The 24848-nt window shown below is 49.4% G+C and overlaps 3 protein-coding genes across 3 annotated transcripts; all 3 read right to left on the bottom strand.

Moving 5' to 3' along the window:
• Positions 1–219: 219 nt before the first annotated feature.
• On the bottom strand, positions 220–1212 carry Osi9 (DUF1676 domain-containing protein Osi9). The gene is made up of 3 exons (XM_078176601.1): positions 962–1212; positions 703–875; positions 220–539 (listed from the first exon to the last, which is right to left on the bottom strand). Exons 1-3 carry the CDS (start codon positions 1210–1212, stop codon positions 220–222), a joined length of 744 nt encoding a protein of 247 aa, XP_078032727.1.
• A 7766-nt stretch (positions 1213–8978) lies between these two features.
• Positions 8979–9940, bottom strand: LOC144467660 (uncharacterized). Its single transcript, XM_078176554.1, has 2 exons — positions 9463–9940; positions 8979–9268 (listed from the first exon to the last, which is right to left on the bottom strand). Exons 1-2 carry the CDS (start codon positions 9938–9940, stop codon positions 8979–8981), a joined length of 768 nt encoding a protein of 255 aa, XP_078032680.1.
• A 4323-nt stretch (positions 9941–14263) lies between these two features.
• On the bottom strand, positions 14264–16880 carry LOC144479109 (uncharacterized). Its single transcript, XM_078197624.1, has 3 exons — positions 16618–16880; positions 16105–16280; positions 14264–14658 (listed from the first exon to the last, which is right to left on the bottom strand). Exons 1-3 carry the CDS (start codon positions 16878–16880, stop codon positions 14264–14266), a joined length of 834 nt encoding a protein of 277 aa, XP_078053750.1.
• Between the last annotated feature and the right edge of the window lie 7968 nt (positions 16881–24848).

The following is a 24848-nucleotide window of genomic DNA, read 5'->3' as shown; positions in this document are numbered from 1 at the left end:
AACTAAACAGGTCCCGGTCCAGGTCGTGGTAGGTCGTGTTGGTACGATCGGTGGATCGTCCGTCGGTTTGCACACGGTGCGACACGTAGAGTAGAGTCCTCGAGGGATCGAGACGCGCAGCCCCCGTGGGTGATCGCCAACGGCTAAGGACGATCACTTTGGCGAACGAAGGTAGCGAATGTGTGAGCGTGGTTGGATGATGCTAGCCAGACGGCGAAGTTACTCGGACGGCTTGTACGCTTTGTACGCAAGTTCGGAGCCAGCCGATCTTGCCCAGCCGTGGTGGTCGTGGTGTTCTTCGTGGCCGTAGGAATGGACAGGATGGGCGACCACCTCGTAGCTCTGGTGCTTGTTCGCGAACAGCTTCTGCAGACCGATGATGGCGCTGATGATCAACGCGATCTTGCCGATGGCCAGGGCCTTCAGGGCGAGGAGAGCGAGGGCGCCGAGAGCGATCGGGATGAGGGCGGCGGCCTTCAGTTTCAGGAGCAGCAGGATCGGCAAGAGGGACTTGACGATCTTCTTCTTCTTGCCACGAGCTGCAATCAGAGGCGACAGCGATTACATTTATAGTATAGACTGTTAGCTAACAGAGTCGAATTTTGGTAAAAGTGAAGCCATATGCGTAACTTAAACGTGATTGACTAGTGAAAATAATAACGATAGCGACAGGTGGATTAGTATCGAAATCGAAATGGTTACCTTCATCGAACGAGCGGGAGACCTCTTCGGGGATGCTCAGCTCGACGGTGTGCGTGGAGAGGAATCTGGCGGTTCTGTCGAACAGAGCCTCGTTGATGGCTGCTTCCTTGGCCTCGACCTCTGCGGGGAGGGTACTTTCGATGTCGTTCAAGGATCTGGCGTTATCGGCACGGCTAGAAAGTAAAATCCTCCCGTGAGCCATCGCTCGCGACGATCCTCTCCGTCGCGGACGTTTCACTATCGCGAAAATCTCTCATACCTGTCCTTGGCTTCCTCGGTCTGTACAATTTTGAAGCCATCGAAGACGTCGATGTCCGCGGACCGGGCGGCTCTGTCGACGAAGCGCAACGCCTTCAGCTTCAAGCACACCGCGACGTCGTCTCCGGAGCACGAGGCGTAGACGTCCAGGGCCTCCTCGAGGATCGAGGGCTGGGCGGCCGGGTCCTGGGTGGCCGGGGCGGCGAAGGTGCACGAGGCGAGGAGCGTAGCGATTACCACGTACTTGAACATGTTTTCTCCGGGGTGAGGTATTCGAGGTTTACACCAAGTAAAACCAACAACAACGAACTTGGACTGAACCGGGTGACTCCTGGTGGCTCTCGGGTGGCACTCCCAAAATATGGACGGAACGCTCGCACCGTAACTCGGAACAACTGCGGCGATCGTATCGACACTGACCGAAAGAATCACGATTGCTGCCTTTTATCCTCGTCGCGAAAGGGGCCCGCGTACGTTTTTGAAATTTTGATGGCCCCCACCGGTCCCCGAGTACCCCGGGTACCACGGGGCCCCCCCTCTCCCCTCCCAAACGTCGTCCCCCCGTCGCCCGCTGTACAACCCGTACGAGCTATTGGTTCTCCTCGAGGCGGTCGTGTCCCGTGTTCCTCTCTGTCGCGCGCGCGTTCCTCCGCGCTCCCTCCCCCGTCCCTCCTCGCCGGTGTTCTCCTCACCGATCTCTCGCTCTTCGGGCCGGACCCGGTCTTCGGGCCAGCCCTCTGTCCGCGTGTGCGTCCACGTCGCGGGAGCGCGCACACAGAGACGCGAGCTGGGCCACCTCGATGACCGCCCCGATCCTCCTCGAAACGAGAAGCGGCGGGGCCCGCCGCGGGAGAGGGAGAGTGGAAATCGCTGGAAGATGCTTGCCCACGCGTCGCTGCCCTTTTCCAGCCGCGGAGATTCGGGCATCGCCGGACCGGCAGAGACGCGCCGGCGCGGCTCAAAGCCGCCTGGAACGCGGATTCCAGCTGCGACCGCTTCCGGTAAAAGCCGACCAGACGTCTGAGTCCGGCCGCGAGAGAACGGATCCGTACATTCATGGTCGAGCACGAGTTTTCGGGCTGCGCGTTCTTCTCTCGACCAGGCTCGTGAAAGATTTTAAGGTTACTTCGCGCTTGTTATCAGAAAACTGGAATTCTTTATAAATCAGACAATCGACTGTCTGTAAAACACTGTTCTTGACTCTTTTTTCTATAGAGTATATCAGTAGATCATATTAAAGTGTGTAGTCATAGTAGCTTAACAAGAGAGTATATGATAACGATTGACAAGGAAATGCAAAGGCATGCAATATAACGTTTGCTTAATAAGGCAATAGGACTGCCTAAACAGTTGAATTAATAGCTTCGCTTCATTTACATTACTAATAATTCATAGCGTAGCCTAGCGAGGCTCTAGACCGTCAAATTGCGAGTACAACAGTGTAAAAATCTATAAAACGCTCTTAGACGTCAGATTCATTAGACTCGTGCCACTTCGAAGGCATTGACATACATAATTTCATTTGATTCTTATGTCTGACACATTTTTTCAGGTTGTCCAATTTAATTTTACGCCTCATCGTGATCGATATATGACGAAACATACCGTAAGTATATTAGGATATGCAAATGCAATTGTATTCGAAGGGAGTGCCGTTTAAGAAGGAATTGGTCATTAAATTTTGCAAGTGCAGACTCGATGGAGTTCGATGAATATTTGATAGTAGACCGGGTCAAACAGGCTAGACTTTAGTAGTCTACAGATGGCTAATATAAAAAGAGAGCTGCAGAAACGAGGTGTCTCGTTTCGTTCGGAGACACGTGGAGAATATTTTAAGGATCGGATATTCAAGGTCAATTATATTCACGGAGGACTGTTGACATTGAAACTGAACTCCGCGAGCCACCGTAGGGAGCGTCGTTAAGCTGCCGATGAATGAAGAAATGATCGACATTTATGCCCGACTTTATGCCGATAATTATCGTTCGTATCGACGACTCGTTTCTAGAAACTGATCCTCGAATCGACGATAATCTGCGTTGAATGCGGAGTAATTTTCACCGGGCAGCACAATTTGCATTGAATCGAGCATTAAAATTTGCATCCGCGTCGTCGATGAACGGACGTCGTACAACTGCTTTAATTTCTCCAATTGGCGACTCGCGTATCGAACGGACTGGAAGCAAAAAACGAAATGTTAAACGTTGCAAATTGTTGCTGCGGCTTCGTAAAAGTGTTCGAAATGTAATGACTCATTCACAAAACTCCATTTCGTTTCGGATAAACGCCACGATGATTAACGATCTTCCAGCGTCCATTAGCTCCGCGGCAGCTTTCCCTCTAAGAGGTTCCCATGGTTTCACGCATAACTTAATCTGCTGCGGGGAAAACTGGCCTATAGAGTGCGGCCCGGAAAGCTGCGACGACGATGATATCAAGGATATCCGCGGCGGTTTCGCTTTCAGCAAGCGGTATAATACGTAGTTGCCGGCGTAGAAGCTCCGTCGTGTGTCCCACGCCCCCGCAACTTTCCTTGCCGCGCGGCCTCCTATCAAACAGGATTTCGCGCGTTTTCGTGCCTCGCGGAGTTTCCACGGCACACATACCCGGGATTCCGCCGGCCGGACCAACCATTCTAGACGAAATCTCCGCGGAGCAGGTCCGATTATTCGGAACGGTCCTCAGGACTTTTCCACTAACTGTAATTCGCAGTTAAGCCGCATTCCCAGCGACCATATCCTCTCTCTCTCTCTCTCGCCGTCTTTCTCTCTTTCTCTTTTCCGACCCCTTCCCTTTCCGTTTCTCTGTCTCCGTCGGCCGAGCATCCCATTCATTCGGATCGAGTGTCATCGGCGTTTCGGGTGGTCCTCCCGGGCGGCCATCTTCGAGATTAATATATTCGCGCGTGCGTCGCGAGGGAACGTTTAACGGTTTTTCATGGAATGTCCACGCGGGCCGAGTTGGGCCAGCGCCAGCGGACCCCGTACACCGTGGTGCTGGCCGCGCCTCGGCCTGACCCCGAAGACGTCTCGCCTAGAAAAACAAGGAGAAGGAATGGGGAAAAAGATGATGAGAGGCCAGGACGAAGAACAGAGACCGTTTCCGATCGTGGCTGAACGCACGCCGGACGGGGCCCGATCGCCGGCCGCGACTTTCTCCGCGTCGAAGATGGTAACACGAGGTTACCTCGAATTTCTCGATCCTACGTCGACGGTCTTCTTTACGTCTCAATCTGCCGGTGGGCTTTCGGGATAATTCGGCGATTTACCAACTTCGATGCATGCTGCGGCGTTCGTGAAACGTCGACATAACGCTGAATCTGACACAGACTTCATTCTTAAGAATTTTAACGTCAATTCTGGCTGCATAAACCAAATAATTCACATTTGAGCGGTTTATCTATTTATTTATATATTTATGTCCCGACTGTAGTTATTATGGAAAATTTTGACAGCTTTAAATTTCTACGGATTCTTTTTTATTTAATTCTATTTATTAATATTTTAATTTAATTATAAACTCCATGAATTTATCGTCGTCGATTTTATTGTATTATAATATGCCAAGAAAAGAGCTGAATATCTAACTACGCTTGTGCAGAGGCGTCGTAATCGAGCGGCATTGAAATCACTGCTGCAGCTTCTTGATCATGCGTTGAAGTCTCCAGCGCACTTTCCTCACCGCGCATTGAAGTCTCCGGCGCGTCTGTCGAGTTAACCTAATTTTCCTCATGTATTACTAATCTGTGCTCCTTCTCTGATCTTCTAGTATTTATTGACTGTACTTATAATTAATTCTTGATGATCTTATGAACTTTTTAAACTAATTTAAGTAAAGTGAGGACATACGAAATAAATAATAAAATCGGCCGCTATACCAATTATAAACTTAGATATGTATTACCAAGTATATTTATAAAATTGGTAAATTTAATGATTAGTAACAATCGTAAATGATTTTTTAAGCATTAAACAATTATGGAAGATGTTTGCGTATACACGCGACAGGATAAAAATAGAATGTCTGACTGTTGCTTGCCGTTTCTATTGACTTCGAGGGAAATTTTCTCGACAACCGGTCATCGAACAATTAAACCGTGTTATCTTGCTATTAAGTAAATTTTCCATGTTAAATCTACGTAATTACAAACAATTCCATATACCATCGACGTCCGCGAGTCTAGCATGAATACCAAACAGGAATAAACCGCTCGAAAAGCAGCGAAGGAATTCGCCGGAACTTTCACGAGTGGCCGCACGCGGCCCGTATCGAAAACCGACGAAAGTATATTAAGTTAATTACCCCGGTATGATAATAAGTTAACTGAACCACCGAGCTCATCGCCACGAAAGAGGCTGCACGCCTGCGAACGAGTTCTACAAAATCGTCTACGCGGTCGAAACGAAAGTGTCTGCGAGCGCGAATGTAGAAAAAAGAATGAACACGCGGAACAAAGAGAACAAGACGGAAGAAAGAGAAGAGAATCGCGACGCGTTACATCCCGGCAGAAGACTTTCACTTTATCCTCATCCGGCAATGTCAATTTTCATTCGTCTCTTTTTTTCTCTTGCGCGCGGCCGTCTGCGCGCTCGCGCGCGATCCACGGCTCCGAGGGTATCGATCGCGCAAACTAATCGGCGAACCGTGTCAGCGGCGTTTCAGCAGCACGTGACGACCCGACGACGGGAGGTCGAGGATGCCAGGCGTGCCACGAGCTATTCTCGTGGACCAAAACGCTAATCCCGATGGCAAAGCGAGCCGGGCAAGAGCTGGACGAGCCTGGTAATGGAACACTTTCCTCTCGACGACGCCGGCGAGAGTGAACTCGCCCGAGGATCGAGGTCAGGTCAAGGCCCCCACGAAGCGAAGCCTTCTCGGACTTCTCTTCGTCTCTCCGTTCTTCTTCCCCTTCGTGGTCTCTACCTATGATCAAGAAACCATGATCCGTTTCGTCATCCCGCGATTATTTCACGTGCTAAACCCTCGCTCGTTCCATCCTGGTCCTTAGCTTCTTTACAAGACCTGTATATTTTCGTTCCTTAATTCAACATTCATTTTTCCACATTATTTCATTTACTCCATCAATTATTTTCTAATTTCTCAATTTCTGCAGACTATTGCAACACAGAGATTTTTTACTGATTAATCAAATAAATTATAGTATTTTTAAACAACGCTGCATCTCTTCTACCTACATTTAAATTGTTGAATAATTTAAGAGACTTTCAAGTTTCTTTTCAAACACGGCTGCCAAGTTCTTTTGGAAGATCCACCGTCTACATTAATTTTATAAATAATTAAATAATTTCAAATAATCGATAGATGTATCGATCCGCTTGCGCTTACTGATTGATTCAGCCACGGTCACAGTCGGAGATTTCTCAGCGACATCTTTTGCAGCACGTCGCAACTCTCCGCGTGTTTTCTGTATTTATAAAGAGAAACTTTTTCCGGTATAAATAGACGGATATAAAAAGATCATAATTGAAATCCGACCGATCGATGCCGTTTCCCACGCGTGTTAATCCTCGTTCGGCGTGGAAGTTTATAGACCTCGCATGTTGCGAAAGAAAGTGGTCGGAAGTGGGTCTCCCGAGATTTGCGAACGAACAGGTGCATGCCTGGTGCGCGGCGTCTGTCCTCGTGATTATCATGATCCTTGCCGCGGAACTACTCGCGGCCAGGAAAATGTAGTACGGTTAGTAAGCGGATACGCAATCCACGGGCATGCTTCACGCGCTTCCAATTATCCATCTCCTTTTCTCTCTCCTTTGGAGGAGCGCCGACCGTCGCCGGGACAAAGACGGAGCCACCGCAACTTTCCATATACGCCGGCGGTATGAATGAATGATCCTCCTTTTTTCTCTCTTATTCCGTTTCAGTGACTGATCTATCCTCCACCGGAGAAGCCGCGATTTTAAGCAAAAATTGAAAGGCCGATTTTTCACGGATCTCCACGATGTAACACTTCCATCATCCGTTCCAAGCACCGTTGTCTCAATTTTCGAGGATTCTCGAAAGCAGGTAAAAATACGCTAATTCATAGTTTCTTTTTATCTCACATTTTATAGACTTTATACTTTATAGACCTCGCATTTTATAGATCCTACGTTATCTCTTACTAAAAGCATTCTCGATTCGAGCGATTGGAGGTCATAGTGGACGAAACAACCTGCGCAAGAACGTCGGTGAACGCTTTACTTCCCACGACGTGTTACAGCGTCTATTCACCGCTGAAATTGCACAGCGCTCGTCGGTGATTAAAGTTCATAGAGAACCGTGTCTTTTCGCTGAAAAGCAAGAATTCTCAGAGCCCGTGCGACAAACACGAGTTCCGAGAGCGCCGCACGATCGAGGGTAGCGCGTGTCGGTATCGCGGATAAATATACGGGTGTCGCGAATTTCCCAGAGATCTACGGAAAGAAAGCGGGCGCATCGGCCGTGTTTCCATCGGCACGATAATTGCCACTAAGCCCGGTCCGTCCCACTTGACACGGCCGTCCTACTTTCGATCGATCCCGGCCGAATCGCGCCGGCCAAATCCACGGCTAATTAGCGGCGGAGCTTATCGTCCTCTATCCTGTCCCCCGGTGGGTTCCTGTCGAAGGATCACAAGTTCTCTTTACCAGCGGCGAACGAGGTGAGACGAGGAGCAGCACCGCGTCGGGACCAGGGGGGACGACTTTCGGAAGTCGAGAAGGGCCTCCTCGCGGCATCTTCGGAACGGGACCACCTGACCCGAGAGGTGTGTTCGAGGATCGATGAACCTGGACGCCCGTGGTTCTGGTAGGGAGATCGATCGGTGGACAAGGGGTTCGGGTGGAGGGGACCGCGGCGGCAGCGGCGGCGGCAGGGCCACCGACGAGAGAGGACACGGAGAGGACAGAGAGACACGCTCTCGGCTTTTTCTCCGGGATGGTAGAGAGTGTTAGGCGCACCTTGAAAAGGCTCAGCGCGGATGCTGACTGGCCTGGTCGGGTCTGGTCGGCCTGGTTTACTTCTCGGACAGACGTGTGGGCCCGTGTACCGCTCGTACGAGCCCGAACACACGCGTGCAACCACGGGTCCCCCGATGGCAAGTGCGTAAGGTGTCCGCGCGTTTCCAGTATGTAGGTAACAAGACTCTGCCTCTTCTCTCTGCCGCCTGCGCCGCGCCGGCTACTCGGCGACCAGCGAGCCGGAAGTGCTCTCCTGGCCTGCATCGAACGAGATGCCGATCGTCCGTGGCGGTCGTTGCACAGCTAATCGACCTTTCTAATTATCGCGCTCCACGGGCCCCTGCTCTTCCGGCGAGCTCTATTTCCGCCGGCTCCTCTGCGCGATTCCTCGTCCCCGAAGCTTCCAAACGAACTTCGCTACTTTACTTCGCCACGATTACATCATGACTTCACGCAATTTATTAAAAACCTAGGATAGGAAGGATTTAGACTAGTAAGTCAAATTGTATGAAAAGTACAAGAATATATTTTCTATGTAACAATTAACAACGTTGTCTAACAAAACAACTCCCGGCCGGTATCACAGACCAGCATCGACGTATTCACATCTTAAAACATTCCGATTGTCATCGATCCCGGTGTGTACGCGCCGGGAGAAGTTGATGTAATTACCTAAAGACTAAAGACTCACATGKGCGTCGCGAGGGTGCGAACGCTTCACCTTTTTGCTCCATTCTCCAACATCCGRTACGCGTGGTCCTAYAGCCTCGTGCTCTTAGAAGACGTTGCWGATCGGAATGTGCGGGGTAGAAGAATGGGCTCTGGGTAGCTGGTATGAATCTTAATATATTTGCGTATCTATAAATATACATGGCTGCCTCGCAGCACCGCGGGGGGAACAATAAATAGTGAGGATGACGCGGAAAGGGCGCTCGCTGTGTCATGGGGGGAGCGGACGCGCGGGTGTGCGCGGCGACATGGGGATTCGAGGAGGCGAGAGATATGCGGCGAGAAGCGGCGCCCGTGAAAGCGAAGTCCGATGAGATTGCGAAGTGATGTTTACGCGGGGCCATTGTTTCCCTAGGTCGACGCCGGCTTGTAAGCGGAGTAAGCGAGGTCGTGGCTCGACCGCGCCCATCCGCTGGACCCGTGGCCCCCGCCGACCTGGACGACCTCGTGGCCATGTTCCCCGCCGCCGGACACCAGCTTCTTCAAGCCGATGATCGAGGCGAGCACCAACGCGAGCTTGCTGACGATCAGCGCTTTGCCAGCCAGCAGTGCCAGGGCGCCCAGTGCCAGCGGGACCAGGGTGCCGCCGATCAGCAGAGGGATGGCCAGGAGGCCGCTGAGATTCTTCTTCTTCTTGCGACCTGGGAACCACGGAGAGTTTAATCAGACTCGGCCTGTGTCGAGCGTGAATAATCAAACAGCGACTCTATCTGTGTCCGTCGAATTGGCGATACTGGGCCATCCGGTCTACTGAACCAGGAAATTGTGTCCGGATGACTGACTCGCGTAAGTCTATGCCTGTTCCGCCGACGACAGCGCCGATCGGCACACTCACCTTCCTCAACGAGGCTACGTTGCAGCTCCTCGACGTTCGGTAGCTTCAGCTTCAGCGTATGGCTCTGGAAGAACTTGACCACCTTGTCGAAGATCATGGTGTTCAGCGCGTCCTCCTTGTCGTCCAGCGCTCTGGGCAGAGCGACCTCTATCTCCTGGATAGACTTGGCCGGCTCCTCGTTGGCGACCGGGTCGTCGCGAACGAACGTGACACCCTCGGCCACGTTCAACTCGATGCTCCTGTACATTCTGTCCATCGCGGACAGGAGCCTGACCTTCAGGCAGGGGCTGAGCTCCTCGTCGGCGCACTCTTTGTACACCTGGTAGATCTGCCGCAGGTCGCCGAAGATGTTGCTGTTGCCGGTCGACCTCGCGGTCTCCTCGTCGATGGAGTTGGTCGGGTTGGTCTCGGCCGACCTTGCCGTGGCCGTGGCCACCAGGAGGGCCAGAAACGCGCAACAGCGGCCAAAGTATCTCATCCTGGATCAGCTGTAGGATCTGCGGCGAAGAGACCGGCGATTGACGTTGGCGATCCTGTTCGCGCCGATCGCGAAGTCGAGTGACGCGATAGATCAGAGATCGGTGGATACCTACCAGAGGTTATATCAGTGCCGATGCTAATCAAGACGACGAGTGTCCTCTTCGGAGCGTCTCTCCTTCCCGATTGCAACCACCGCGACTCGTTAGCCCACGCCGCGAGATCCGTGCGTACAGAGAGCACTGTAACTGGACTGTCCGTAACGGAAGCCCTGCCCTAGCTCTATATATCTGGTCAGGTGTACCTCCGTAGCTGGCGATATTCCTCCCCACCCACCGGCCGCGTACGTACACGACCATTGTGGGAGCATTTTCATTGCCGAGGAACACCTGAGAACGGATTCCGTCCCGCAACCACCCAGGAATAGAGAGCAGAGTTCCGACGGATCCAGCCCGGAATTCGTCCCTACCTTCAACGTGGCCACCCCACCAGACGCGCCGATAAAACCGGCGATCACAGCGAATCGTTTCGCTACTCGCCGACGAACTCCCCTGCCCGGTGCCTCTCCCGACGAGCTCCTAATCCGGTCGAACCGGATCATAATGCCGCCTGCATTTCTGCATAGACCGCGACACGCCGCACTCCTCAGCTTCCGCTCGCCGCCGCGTCGCGCAACGCCGAGACGAGATCCTCCTTTCTCTCTCTCTCTCTCTCTCTTCCTCTCTCTGTCTTTCTTTTTATGTCTGTCTCTTTCTTGCACCCTTGATGTTATCCGCGATAAGCCTGAAATCGAAAGCGACCGGATGCGAGCGTCGATTTAGAAACAGGATGCTGGCGGTATGCGACGGCGCTTTAGAGCTGCGGACTATGGATGCGCCGAGTTCGGGCAAGGACGGTGTCCAGAAGAATTTATGCGAATGTTATTGAACGGGTTCGAGGGTTTTGCAAAGAATCAAGTGAAACTCGCATACCGTTAGAGCGAACCGCGCGCTATCAGACGACCCGGTTAGCTTTTCCCCCTTATCCTGTCTGCTTGCCCGAATCCTTGCCGTTTTCGTCCTGCCAGGCGACGGACTGCTGGTCTAGGTAACTAGGTCGCGCCAAGTGAAACCACGTAGACACGCGTAGGCCTTGCCGGAGGGTGGTCGGGGAAGGGGGATATCGTTCTCTGGTGTCCGCGGACGCAGTGAACCATCGAGAACCACCGAGGCAAGACTGAATATTTCGGGGGGAAGTGGCCCTGTTCCGGCACGATTTCTTTTCGCCGTCTTTCTCTCTCTAGCTACCATCCTGCAGCCTCGATATGAATCACCGATCGGCCAAATTCGCCGTGCAGGATCATCCGAGGATCGGGCAGGCTCGCATCGCGTCGGACAGCGTAGATCACGGCGAATCGGTGGCCCGGTCGAAATGCGGTGCAACCGTCGAGGGCCTAAGTTGGTCATTCGTTGTCTCGCTCTGGCTTCGGGTTCCGCCAAGCAGTCTAGATTGCGGCGGATCCGTGTTCCGCCGAATGCAGCCGCGCGGACAAGCTGCGAGATTCTCGGAGGATCATTAAGCTGGTCATCGGCTCAGTCTAGATCACGGTGAATCAGCGATCGAACCGAGTCCAGGATATTAATACAGATGAGATTCGTGGACATAAGTTGGTCATCGGCCGTCTCTCTCTCTCTCTCTCTCTCTCTCTCTCTCTCTCTCTCTCTCTTTCGCCACCGCCAAGCAGTCTAGATTACGGTGAGGCAACGATCCGTTAAACTCAAACACCGATGCAGACAGGTTGCAAGGTTTCAAGAAGGTAATACTCTCTGGCTACCGGATGGAGTAGATCATCAACGGGAATTAGATAGCGCTAAAGTCAATCAAACAGCTGGACGTGATCGATGGATGTTTGCATCTATCGCGGGCTCCTGGGAAGAGGTCTATTATGGATCAACGATGCGGATGCGGGTCGATGGCGAAGATCAAGCTTGATATTTGAAACGTGTCTGTCTCGTTCTGTTTCCACCTTTCAGCTCCATGAGTCCGGGTGCAAACTGCGGACAGGCTACAACGCTCGTATAACATTGCCGATTGATCGTCGAACGTATTTAATTCTATCGGGCGATCTATCATTCTTCTAACTGGAACCAACGATGCAGGTAGGTTGCAAGACACAAAGAAGGTTACCTGATAGACGTCTTTATGAGCCACCCTGTGTCCATCATGGATTATGATTTTTCTCCACTAAATCTGCTACCTCTCAAGTTTAGACGTTTCATGTTTGACGACTAGCAGATAAGGTACTAAATGGTATCATGACTTTTACCAAAAATTTAGACCTGTTTAGGTCAGACACATTGATATCATATCATTTTTACTCCCGGCCAATGCAATTGTATCAAACAAATTATATTATATGTAAAAGCAATATTGTAATTCTATGAACTTCTTCTTTCCGGAAATTCACTTTAGACGGATCATCTTTAATGTCCAACCTACCTCTCATTAATAGATAATCGACCATTGTGTACTAAATTATTTTTATTCATAAATAAATAATAATAATAATAATAACAATACTCTACAGAAGCCTTCCAACCATCTCCACATTCCATCAAGAAGACCAAACGCGATCTATCGATCTCCGAAAATGTATCAAAAATTTGCAAATTCGAGCAACAATGCGAACAGGTTGCAGCCTCCACAAAAATCACCGATATATCATCGGACATCTTGATCTCTACGAGATACCTTCAGTCGATCTCCACCTTCCGTCAAGCAATCGTAGCGCGATCTATCGATCCCTGTCTCGAATGAACGCCGGAGACAAGCCCGGCGATCGAAGGAGGTTGCCCAGTCAGTCATCAGACAGCCGGAACTGTTGATTGCGTCGCGTTACCGATTTCACGGCCGCGTACGTGCCGTGGAAATGATCTCTCGCGGCGAAAGCGACGCGATCTTGAACCTCGTCGTGGACTATCGCCGCGCCGCTGCTCTACACTCTGTATCCGATATCGGCGGGATGGTTTCCGGTTCGCCGGGTCCCGGCACCGTCCGACGCCGATCATTTTCTGCATCGCGATCCATGCTGATGCGGGGGCAGCCCGCCCGCGTCACGGTTCGGCTCGCACGCCAATGAAACCGGCGTTGTTATTACACGTGGCCCTGACCACGAATCAGCCGCGGCGACATTAGTCGCGGTATGCAGGCCACCGGTTTGAAGTTCGCTTGTATCCGGCTGCCGGCCCGGTAATCTATGCGCCGGTAATGAAGGAGTTTTGCCGCAGGAAAATGACTCTCGGCCGGCTTTTACGGGCCATTAAAGCGATCGCCGGTCGTAGCTGGGTCAGTAGTGGCATCGACGCCGGCCGACCCTTTTTTCCCGGGCGCTTTTACGACGTCCAGCTCGGGCATTAGACTGCACCGGTCGCATCGCCGCGCGCGGAGCCATTACCGAACATCGCGTCGAGAAACTTCCGCGACCGTTCTCTTCTTCTTCCTCTCTTACCTCGTTGTCCCTCTCCCTCTCTCTCTCTCTCTCTCCATTGTCCTTCGGTTTCACACGGGAACAGAAACAAGAGGAACGAGAAACTGTTCCGCGGCCGTACTTTCTACTCGGGAACCCCCCTCCACCCGTTGCACCGGCATGTTTACGCGGCGCTCATTAAGTCGTATCTGGTTCAGGTATCAATGGATCCGCCGCGGATCTACATGCATACACTACTTTCACTCGTTTTCATAAATATATCGGAGCCACCGCGGACGCCGATGTTGCCCGACGGCTCCTATCTCTGTAGCGAGTATAGAGGCGTGGGTTAGCGGGTATATGCGAGCTCCCGCAGGTGCTACCAAGGTGCTGACTCGGCATGGTTTGTTTTCTTTGGGACTGGACGCCAGCGCGGCGCACGCCATCTCTTTATTACAAAAGAACAACGGGGGCAGTAACAAAATAGCACACGGGGTCGAGTAATTAAATAAATACTAACATAAGTCGTGTTAGCCGCAGGAAATAAATAACAAGGCTAGTAATGCTATACATGGAACGAGTATCTCGACGAGGCACTGGTTCGTGGGTAGGAGGACAGAACGAGAAGATAGGAAAAATAGGATGAGAGAAAGAGATAGAGGGATAGACGAGGCGAGAGAGAGAGACAGGATCGGTGAGACAGGGGATAGCCTAGTAGTGACAGACGATAGGCAGGCATCCGGAGTTGAAACAGTCGATAGGAACAAATAAATTAAAGGAAGCGAGGGCGAAGTCGAAGATCAGAGGAGAATGATGCAGAAGAGAGAAGAGCGGAGAGAGGGAGAATGAAAGTGGTGGTCGAAATCGTGTCTATCCGCTTCATGCCTGCGGTTGAGGTTGATGGGCGCGATAGGCCAGATCGTGAGCATCCTGGGGCAGGCTCCTGGCCCATCCGTGGCCACTGCCGCCGGAGTAGCCGCCGCCGCCGTAGTCGGCGCCACCGCCACCGTAACCGCCGCCACCGTGTCCCTCGTCGTGGCTGACTACGTGGCTGCTGCTGTGATGGGGATGCGAGACCACTTCGTACGTCACGTGCTTACCACCCCCGCTGAGCAGCTTCTTCAGCCCGATGATCGCGGAGATCACCAGCGCGATCTTGCCGACCAGCAACGCTTTGCCAGCGATTGCGGCGATCGCTCCCAATGCCAAGGGCAACAGGGCTGCAGCCTTCAGCGCCATGGCCATCAGGAGTGGTCCCAGGATCTTGCCTTTCTCTGCAATTTAACAATAACGTCAGACTCGTCTTATTACACCTGAATCTATATATTTACTAGACGATAGTTTTGGCACAGAGATTTATGGTGGAATTGGCTAGAAAATTTATACAAGGAGAGATCGCTTTTATGGTAATGCTGAGGTGACGAGGATTTTATGTCTGCTTCAGCCTAGATTCGAGACTTCTATGCATTTTAAAAATTATCGTTTAAAATCTAATTTGGTTACATCGTTTGTCCTGTATTGGACTGCTCTGCGCATTTTATATATGCACCGAATCTGCGGCCTACTTTTTTGGAACGGAAACGATGCACTTCCTGAGTTGGAAATAAAAAGTATTATCTCTGGTTCAGTCTTAACCTGAATCATACCTACCGTTTCATTTTACCGATGGAAGAAGATAATAAATAATTATGTCTCTTTAAGATATTATCTCTGATCATTCTAAGATCGTTAAAGATCCACGGTTGCTGGTATAAATTCTTTTTATCGGTCCAGGAGAGAAATCATTTTTGTTTGGAAACGCAGCCGACAGCCGTGCCTTCGCGAACTCGAAATAAAGACGAAGTAAAAGCGGATTGTCCGGCGGAGCGCTAAAAATGTAGTTTACGAGAGTTTCACCGGGGGCGGCGCTATGGGGTTCTAGAAACGTTTGCCCGAGACTCGTCCAATGGAAGCGACAGGTTGACGGCCCGTGGATGGTGTTCATGGCTAATTTGCCGCTCAGCCGGGCACAGGGTCGACGTACCGTAGCCGCGATTTCTCACCGATTACGATCGGCGCGGCGCGTCTCCGCTGTCCAGCGTAATTCGCTGGCCGCGGATTTCCCACGGAGGGGAAACGGACGGAGGAGAGATACAAGGATTCACGGCTAAGAAACCGAGTGACCCGACCTTTCTCAGCGTGAGAGGAACCCGGGAGAAGAAGTGGAATAGGCGAAGGTCAACGCGATCGTACCCCGTGCACACGGGATGGAAAGTATGTCAAAAATCTCGCGCGGCGGGAGATCTCGCGCGTGCCCGTCTCTCTTGCACGCTCGTAATCCTCTCCTCGCGTTGCCCGAGGTGTTTTCAAGGGGAAGCGGAACCAGTTCCTCAGTGGGTCAACGTCTCGCGACCAGCTTCCCCGGAGCGCGTCGTCATCGGTGTCGTTGAATAGAGCTCGCGCGCGTTACTCGCGTGTGAATCCCGGTTATCTGATACGAGAGTTAATTACCGGCCCCGGGATAATTGGTTGATTGCCTTAATAAAAAGATTTCATTTCACGCCGGCTGTTTCCCGGCCGCGTTGTCGCGGAAACATGGGAGAACCTGCTCGCGTGATTCGCCTAATGAATAGGAACCGTTCTTCGTCCTTCTTTCCGTGATATACTGAATTCGATTAGCCGCGCGGCGCTTGGGAAATCGTCTCGACGGGGGTGGCCGCGGCAGCGCACTTTATACTCACTCTTTTTGCCTCGACTCTCGACCGCGTTGTCGGTGAAGTCCTCGAAGCTGCGACCGGCAGACTCGATCGCGCCGAGGATGTCGGTGCCCTTGAGGTCAACCTTGACCGTATGCGTTCGCAGGAATCTTCCCAGCCTGTCCAACAGCAGCGTCTCCAGGTCGCTGGACTCGATTGACCTGCGGAATGCAAGTTCAACGTCAGCCACATCTGGCTAAAGAACTCTAACAAATTTCTATATTGCTATGGTCGATCTACAGTGATCTATATAATACTCTATTCATGCAAGTTGAGTGTCCTATTTCTGAGAATGAACTATAGACGTACTCAGACTGCGGACGTTCGTGACAAGAAGCAATTGCTGCAATTTGTAACAGCAGTGAGATTGAAAAAGTTAAAAACTGTACATTTTTGTTAGAATTGACGGAGACTATGATATCTTTCTTGACCGTAACGATCCGCGATCTAGCGATATTTTCGATAGGACGCAGAGAAAACGATTCACAAGCAACGGACCTCGGCGCTCCTTCCTCGGTGTTGGACGTCTTGACTACGGTGATGCCCTCGGTGAGGGTGATATCCTCTTTGTTGGCCAGCATCTTGTCCACGTAGGAGAATACTTTGTACTTGATGCAGTTGATGGACTCCTTCTTGAGGCAGTCGCTGTAGATGGTGGCCATCAGGTCGTTCTCGTTGCCGGGCTTCTCGTTGGCCGGCAGCGTGAGGGCCGCGGCGAACACCGGAAGTAGCCACAGAACGGTCACAGTGTACTTGCTCATGGTTCCCAGGTGTAGTCGTACGTTAAATCACCACCGAAAACAACGAGATGCGGACGGAGGAAGAACCGCCGTGTCTTCGTTTATCCTGAGCGTGCCTCTGCGTGCGGCGGCGGCCTATGGCTAGACCTGCTCTGGCTGCGCTGTTCGGGACCTTGGTGAACGTGGACGCCGGGATGCGTCGATCGAACCTCGTGTGTTACATCCAAAAGAGGTTGCATTGCTTTTATACCGAAGTATCGCACGAGGGGAGACCCGGCGAGCCACGGGCCACCGAGAGTTCGCGTTCGCTTGGTGCGCGCGCGTGTCTCCGTCTCTCTTTCTCCGCCTTTCTCTCTTCTCTCTCACTCTCTCTCTCCCTTTTATCTCGCTCTTTCACTTCGCTTCGCTCCCCCCTATGCAACTCTTTGCACGGTACCCCGAGGCCCCCACTCCTGATCCTGTCCGCGAAACTGGAGTTCCTCGGGGGCCCACTACTCCGCGAGGTCCTCCTCTCCCTTTCGGCCAGCCCTCCCTTCCTACCGTTGCTCCCCAGGTGGCCGTGCGATTTCGGCAGGGCGAAAAAGGCCTCTAAGCGAGCCAAACGGGGACCCCGATGCGCCTCGCGAAATAGGAGAGGGACGCACTTGCATTTTCTTCGCCGGTGCCCCCGTCCTCCTCGTTTCATCCTACCGAACCACCGTTTCCCTCTTTCATCGCCGGAGACCTACTTCGCGGCACCATTAAGGTCCGATGGTAGAAGGGAGACCCCCTCTGGACGCTCGGATGGGATTCAATGAGGGAAATCTACGGTGCAGGCCGTGGGGATGGGTAAGACGCGATGGCTCCCTTGTGATTTCTCGCACGACTCCGACTGCCCTGGGACCCCCGGCTGTTCTTACCACCGTCGGCTAGAGATGAATTATCGATGGTTCACGGTGGTTTAGAAAAGCCATCGATTACCACCGATAGTACTAGCGACGAGTATCTTCAGAAGCGCCATGTTCAAGACGTATAATATAAAGCTTCAGGGACACGATATACGAAGCACGCCAAACAATTTGGAGAATATAGAAGTTTTATATGCATTATACAGTAGGATAAAAAGCAGTAATAAAGTCGAATATACTAAAAATATAACCTTCAATTATTATTGCATTAAGGGCAGTCGACATTTTCTTGCTTCAACCATGACCACCTGTCGCTACATTATTTTCTGTACATCTCTGAGAAAGGATTTAAAGGATCTCCACTCACTTACAAATAGCAGAAGTATTTAAATAAATATATTATCAAAAAGAGTTAGAAATCTCTAAAAATTGAATTAAATTAAGATATATAGTAAAAGAAAGCAATCAATAGTTCTCCATCACTGTCGCGAGCCATCTGCCCAGCCGAAACGTTTCACGACGATCGTCAGCAGTCGGAATAAAGTGCCTGGATTGTTCCGCGTTCGGCGTTCCCATGGAGACGATCATAATGCAGTCACGAGCTCGTACACATTGTCTTTCCGATTTCTTCGATTGTGCTTCTTCGGTTAGTCAACAGTCGACGTGCATCGCGGCAGTAAGTCAGTCGGGATGACAACGAAGAGCGCGGGTCGCGACCGGCTGCGACATTTCTCCCGGCCGGTCGGTTTCTCCGGAAGGAAAGAAGGGCCTGTCCAACCTGTTCCCGGCTTCGTTTTGCTTTGGCGAGGCGATTTTCATTTTTAAATACTCTCTACGCTAGCAGTTACTTAACGCGGAAACCGGAGATGCTTCTTTACCATGCGTTGAAGTCACCGGACCGAGAGAACGTACTGCAATCGTTTTCTTTCTTTAGCTGTTCAGACTGCTGGTTTAGAAATGAAATAGCTCGTCCCGATAGCGTGTAATGATTCACACTATCCCCTGCTGTATACATTAGATTGATATTTCAGCAATCTCTTATCGTTCTTAAGTTCAACTATTGGGAACAGTATTTTTCATCGTGCGGAAATGCCTGTTGAATGTTCTAGAATTTTACACATTTTATTGTTGGGAAATTAGAGCTATTAATGGATCGTTAAAATTATCTTTAGAAAATTAAATTATCGTTAGAATTATTTTTAAGAAATTAAATATTGAGCTTTTAATAAATCTTAATATTTAATTTTCTTTTACTAAAAATAAACGAGGTCATATGAGGTTAAAAATGGCAAGATTTTATTTTTATATATTCCTATAAAATGTTACTATAAATATACATCTCTTCGATTCTATTTTATTTATTTATATTTATAATGCTAGTTCGCAAAAATGTATAAAATCGAAACGTCGATCGCAATGTGAAATGAATAAAAATTACGTGAATTGTAAAGTGTGTTGTATTTTTGTCCAGGAGTGTATTCAGCAAGATATTAAGCGATGCTCCAACGTCAATTAAGAAAGTAGTATTAAGAAGTACACGGACAAATTTGTTGCAAGCATTCCGGTAGTAGTAAGTAGGATATTTCGAAGATACGTCGGGCCTCCCGCTCGTCCCTCCGGCTAATGACCGTCTTCAATTAACTACCTTTCACCTACGATTCCGCGTTAAGGAGCCGGGCCGCGAATTAAATAAATTAGTTCATCCAGGACAGTTGAAAGGCAACATTGTTCGTTCGCCGTCACGTGTGCCGCGCCGGCCATTAATTGTCACAGGTGGTTTCAGCGAGGAAAAATTCGTCGGTAGATGATGGACGCGAGATATTATCTCGGGAACGGGGTCGCTCACCCATTTACAACTGGGTCGAGCGTCGGGCGTTCAATTTCGGCTTCCCTATCTCTCTCGCCACCTGTCTTCATCTCTCGCCTCGGTCCATTCCCTTTTTTCATCCTCCGTCCTCGTCCCGCCTGCGGAACCGTGGGACGCTCTCCGTTCCGCCTCGTTTCGGGGATCAAGATCGCCGGTTCGCGAGAGCGAACGTCGCCCCGGGCGAAATCATCCACCTGACGCTATACCGATTCCGTGCGTTCGCAGCGCGTTTGGAACAAAAGGGAAACGCGCGAGTCGGCGACGAATCGCTCCGAATTTCCCATGCGGGAGACAACGCTGTCAAACATTTATGTTTTCTCTAGTAAATAAATTTCGAGAAACAAATCTTGAGAGCTGCGATCTCTTGCAATTATTTATTCCTATTAATTGCAACAAAGTTTGTAGGACCCTAGGATGTTTAAGGCATTAAAAGGGTCATTTTCTATCCAAAAAAGTGCTATAAATATTATTTTCTCTGTTCGAGGTATATTTATTTAATCAACACTGCTAAATAATACATATCCGTACTTACAAAAATAAAATATCACAGATTTATAAAAAAATTATTGTTGCAAGAAAAATACACGTTTAAGATTCTGTTCACATTCTTGACCTTTTAATTCCCTTAAGCATGCCGGGGTTAATACGCGATAAATTCCACGAAGTCTGCGGTGCAGCTAAACGACGTATATACCCAAGAAATTGAAGTGACCTAGAAACTGATTTCCTGTGGCAGATCCATGTTTATGAACGAATGACAGGTAATTCGTGTGACGTGGTGTGATCCGATTTCCTGTAGCGATCCCTACGTTTATAGACTGTCGTTCGACTGCAACGAGTGAAGTTTCAATTTCTGACACCTCCACTTTTATACTTGCAGCAGAAGTTGATCTTACTGTTCCTTTAATGTTCCCGTTCATATGCTTTCACAAATCACGGAACTGTCTCAATTTAATGACACGCTGAACGCTGTAGTATTGGGTTTGCTCTTGTTTCTGCACGTGAAGTGATAAGTGGATTGATGGATCGTCTGTTATTACCAGATTTAATTTTGTAACTTGGAGAAAGTTGGGGAGTGGAAATCTGTATAAGTAACTATGTTATTGGAAACAATAGTTATTGTATAATTGGAATAGTATAATTAAAAATTTATTCGTTTCTGTGAGTTTTAAATCTTCTGATGCAATTTATACTGTATACTTTCTATTTAAATTATTAATTTTTATTATATCCTGTAATCGAAATAGGGCAATTTATAAATCAATGGTTGCTTAATAAATAAATAAATAAGGAAGCTGAAATCGAATATAATTTCTCTTGCAATGGGTTACTAATTCTGCAGCAACTGAAATGACAATTTCGTCAGATCCTTCGAAGTCTATACAAAATTTGCAAAGAATTTGCATCGAAGAGGAATGAAGGCCGATCCAGCTAGATCCCTCTCGAAAACGAAGATCTTTGGAGAGGTCCGTGGCAGCACACTTTCGGCCGATCAAGAAAGTCGCCGAAAGTCGAAATGCTTATCGAAAGTACCATGCACGTGCGCCTCGAAGCCATCGCAACAGGGGTTCAGATTATCATCGATACAAACCTGTTGCGGGGCCCTCATAGATGAGCCCTTTCCTTTGTCTTCAATTAGTCGGCGTCCAGTGTGGCATCGCGATCGAGGGCCGAGATAGATGACGGCGATGCTCTCGGACCGAGCGCGGGGCCAAACAAGCCGGATGAAACGCAGTCGGTCGCCTCGCGATGAGAAAGAGTAACGGTCGATGGACGATTGTTTCGAAACGCGCCCGCCGTGAAGCTCAAGGCGTAGCCGCAACGGCTGAGAGACACGACGTGCGTGATCAAGGGACAATGACGCCGCGTGAGAGACACGCACTGCCTCTGCACCTTGACATTCTGAATAGGCGGGAATCTTCTCGGCTGCTTTTAGGATGAAACTGATTAAACCGTTACATTCCTCTCTCTCTCTCTCTCTTCTTCCTTCCTTCCTCGAGACTCCGCGACAAGGCTCATTAATCGACGAGTCCCGTGCAGCCGTGGCACACTAAAATTTTACAGAAATTTTATACCGGCTTGATCGACGTTCATCCCTCTTCAAAAATTGTTGCTCTAAAATGACCAATGGAGAATAGTTTTGAAACCCCGTCTATGGTTCATGAAATAAAATTGTATCTTATTCGAGGTTAAGATAAATTCTATTTGCACTTGCAGCATAAATATTATTATTAGTTTCTGACAATTAATTTATATTTTCTCGCAACGTGCTAACAATAAATTTGTAGAGAAATTTGATAAATAATATTATGAGCGATGTTAAACCTTCTCAACAATATTTTCAAGCAATTAAAATAAATTCGGCTCCGTCGGTGTAAGTGCAACTAGGATAGCAGAGTCTTTAGTTTGTTTCCAGGTATAATTAATTTTACCGAACGAGACATGTGAAATTTTTTTATTAAAAAATAAACAAAATAAAGGTATAACAAAAGTGTAATATATCTTATTCCATAAATATGCAGTGAATTATACCCGAAAACAAATCAATTAGCACAGAAATTATTTCGTAGCAACTAGCTCCGCATGTTCGAAATAAAAATTCGTAGATAATAAATTGAAATTGCCCGAACAAAGCGAGTGGAAGAGAGCGTAGGAAAGAAGTTTGACGGGGACAGTGGTCGAACGTGAAAGAAATCGGCGTCGGACGCGGTCGATCAGCCCGGAAAAGGTCGGACCGCGGTGACGGGAATCGGTGTCGCGCTTTTACCAGATTTTACGCAGCTTGTGTAGAGCGCGTAGAACCGATTGGAATCGCGCGCGGAGTATCGGGGCACGTTACGGAACGGCAGCGCGATGGAAGCCCGGTGGCCACCGGTGTCCACGTTGACATTAACAACTATCGAGAGCGGCTGGTATGCGGCTAATAAGGCACCGGGTAGCCAAGCGTCGGCCAGGAGAATCCAGTAACCCAGTGACGCATGAGAAACTGCCGGTACTAATCGGTGACGTGAGAACCGTACCGAGATTTAGATACGAGCAAAGCAGCTCTCGTCCGTTCGTAGGCCCCGGGACACTTCTTCGGCTTTACGACTCTCTAATAACGAGATAGAGGAGCGAAACACGGTGCCGAGTCCGCCGGTGAGCACCGCTCTCTCGCGTTACCGGCACGGTGAAATTCCGCTTTTGTGAACCCGAAAGAAAGCATCTATTCAGCCGCCTGCCGGATCCGCGGCGACGGGCGCATCGCCAATTTTCATTGCGCCTCTTTTTCTTACCAGCTCTCCTCCGTTCTGCCGCGGCATTTTTAATGGACGTTCCCGATTTTTCTGTCCGCGTTTTCTGCACGACACGAGCCACGACCGTCTACGCGGCCGCGCGAGCGCTAATTAAGGTTCCGTGGAAACGACTTAGCAACATTTTCTAGCTTCGCGATGTTTAACGTTTTCTCGTGGTCGTCACCGGCATATCAGAGAGTCTCGTTACGTTATCGAATTAGAGACAATTGCTGTTTGGCTATTTTCTTTCGATTTTGACAAATTGTATAAATAAAGGAAAGCGTCGAATGCTCTGTGACCTATACTCTTTGCAGTTTGCTCAACCATTCGTATTTCATTTAACACGTTCCGTGCCAAGCCGTTTTTGCCTGACTTGTCGTTCAGGCCATTTGATATTTTGACTAAAGATTGATATATTAATTGTAATTATTAATTATTGTATATATAGCAACTAAATAAACTTATGAGTTTCTATACTGCATTTTGTATAAGGCATCATTTTTTTGGTTGAAATATATTTTACAGAATTACATTTGTCATAAAATATCTGTTTCCAGCGCATTAACACCTTGCACTATAATAACGAGTCAGACTCGTGACGAAGATTTCATGTAAGATCAATTAACTATGAATATTATTAATTTCTTTTCAATCGAAATAAAATTGAATTCTTCTGTTATTAGAATACAGAAATGAAAGTAAATAAAATAAATGGAAGAAATCAAAAATCGCATGGTCCTGTTAGGGAAAATATTAAGAACAAATAAGTGCTGCTAGATAGTAAGTGGTACACGTGGCGTGAAGATCAAGTTTAACGTGTAACACCGGTGGTGCACACGGCACGGAACGTGTTAACCGGGAAAAATAAATTCTGTGAAGATTCCTGCAACATTTCGCTTCACATGCAAATCGCGGATTGTGTGCATTTATAGAAGAAATGGGTAAATGGAACGCGGAGCAATGAAGATAAAAGAAGAATTTTAAAATGCAACGGTATTACATCGGTTAATGGGAGGGACACATTTCCTAGCTAATTTCTGTTCGATATCGGAGACGTCTAAAAATGATTATTTTGCATAGAGATCGCCGGTCTATTCATAAGTACATAAATCTGCATAGAGATGGGCCGGCGACCAGGTCGATATTACGGTTCCGATCACAGGTGGCTCAGAGAAGGACTCGCCGACGCGTCCCCGTTCGCGGATCTCGCGGAAAGAAATATTCAGGTTACGAAATTGATGTCGACGTGCCCGGGAGTGGACGCTGTTCGGTGTCCGGCGAGATAAAAGAGGCGGCGCAACGTCTCGCGATTAATGCACCGTGTCCCTGGCCGCTAACGAAAGTCTCCTCTTCCTTTCAAAATAATTCCCCGGCCTTTTTTTCCCCTCCCCCCCGCGGGGGACCCATCGCGATCCTGTCGCGGCAACCGGCGAACGTTAACGAGCCGTGACACTCGCGCACCTCCACTCCAGATTCGTTTCACCTTCGTTCTAACCGCCGCGCCGCGGCGTTTACGATCGCTCGCTCGCTCGCTCTCCTCGCGACGATCGTTAACGAGCCGCGCGGAATTACAATCGATGCCGGTTCCAACGGCGGGGCATTGTCAACTCTCCCGCGGTGAAAAAGCCGACGGAGATCCGACCGAGAGCAGCGGCTCGGGGAAAGTAACGATCGCCTCGTTGGAACGCTTTTATGACCGCGTGCGTACGCTGGAAATTAAAATCGCGAGATGGTTAGCATGGAGTATGGAGTTTCTCTAAACGATCGTAGTGCTCGCAGACGTCTCGCGATTAGGGAAACACCGTGCACGGAAAGATCCGCTAGAGTCGAAAATACGAAGACGCGCAGTTTATTTGCAAATGAGAATAATTACGGTCCCGAGAGTAGGGTCAGTTGTATTTGTGAACAGCCGAAGAGTGTTAATTGGCTGGAGAAAATACTATAAACGGCGGAAAGAATC

Source organism: Augochlora pura, chromosome 3, assembly GCF_028453695.1.
Source record: "Augochlora pura isolate Apur16 chromosome 3, APUR_v2.2.1, whole genome shotgun sequence".
In the NCBI taxonomy this organism is placed as follows: Eukaryota; Metazoa; Arthropoda; class Insecta; order Hymenoptera; family Halictidae; genus Augochlora; species Augochlora pura.
This window is presented reverse-complemented; position numbering and strand designations above follow the sequence as displayed.

Coding starts and splice junctions, on each gene's coding strand:
- Osi9 (XM_078176601.1), bottom strand. CDS start 1,212: ATGTTCAAGTACGTGGTAATCGCTACGCTCCTCGCCTCGTGCACCTTC. Junction 876..961: donor ACCGAGGAAGCCAAGGACAG/GTATGAGAGATT, acceptor TTTACTTTCTAG/CCGTGCCGATAACGCCAGAT. Junction 540..702: donor CTCCCGCTCGTTCGATGAAG/GTAACCATTTCG, acceptor CTCTGATTGCAG/CTCGTGGCAAGAAGAAGAAG.
- LOC144467660 (XM_078176554.1), bottom strand. CDS start 9,940: ATGAGATACTTTGGCCGCTGTTGCGCGTTTCTGGCCCTCCTGGTGGCC. Junction 9,269..9,462: donor ACGTAGCCTCGTTGAGGAAG/GTGAGTGTGCCG, acceptor CGTGGTTCCCAG/GTCGCAAGAAGAAGAAGAAT.
- LOC144479109 (XM_078197624.1), bottom strand. CDS start 16,880: ATGAGCAAGTACACTGTGACCGTTCTGTGGCTACTTCCGGTGTTCGCC. Junction 16,281..16,617: donor ACCGAGGAAGGAGCGCCGAG/GTCCGTTGCTTG, acceptor TGCATTCCGCAG/GTCAATCGAGTCCAGCGACC. Junction 14,659..16,104: donor CGAGAGTCGAGGCAAAAAGA/GTGAGTATAAAG, acceptor GTTAAATTGCAG/AGAAAGGCAAGATCCTGGGA.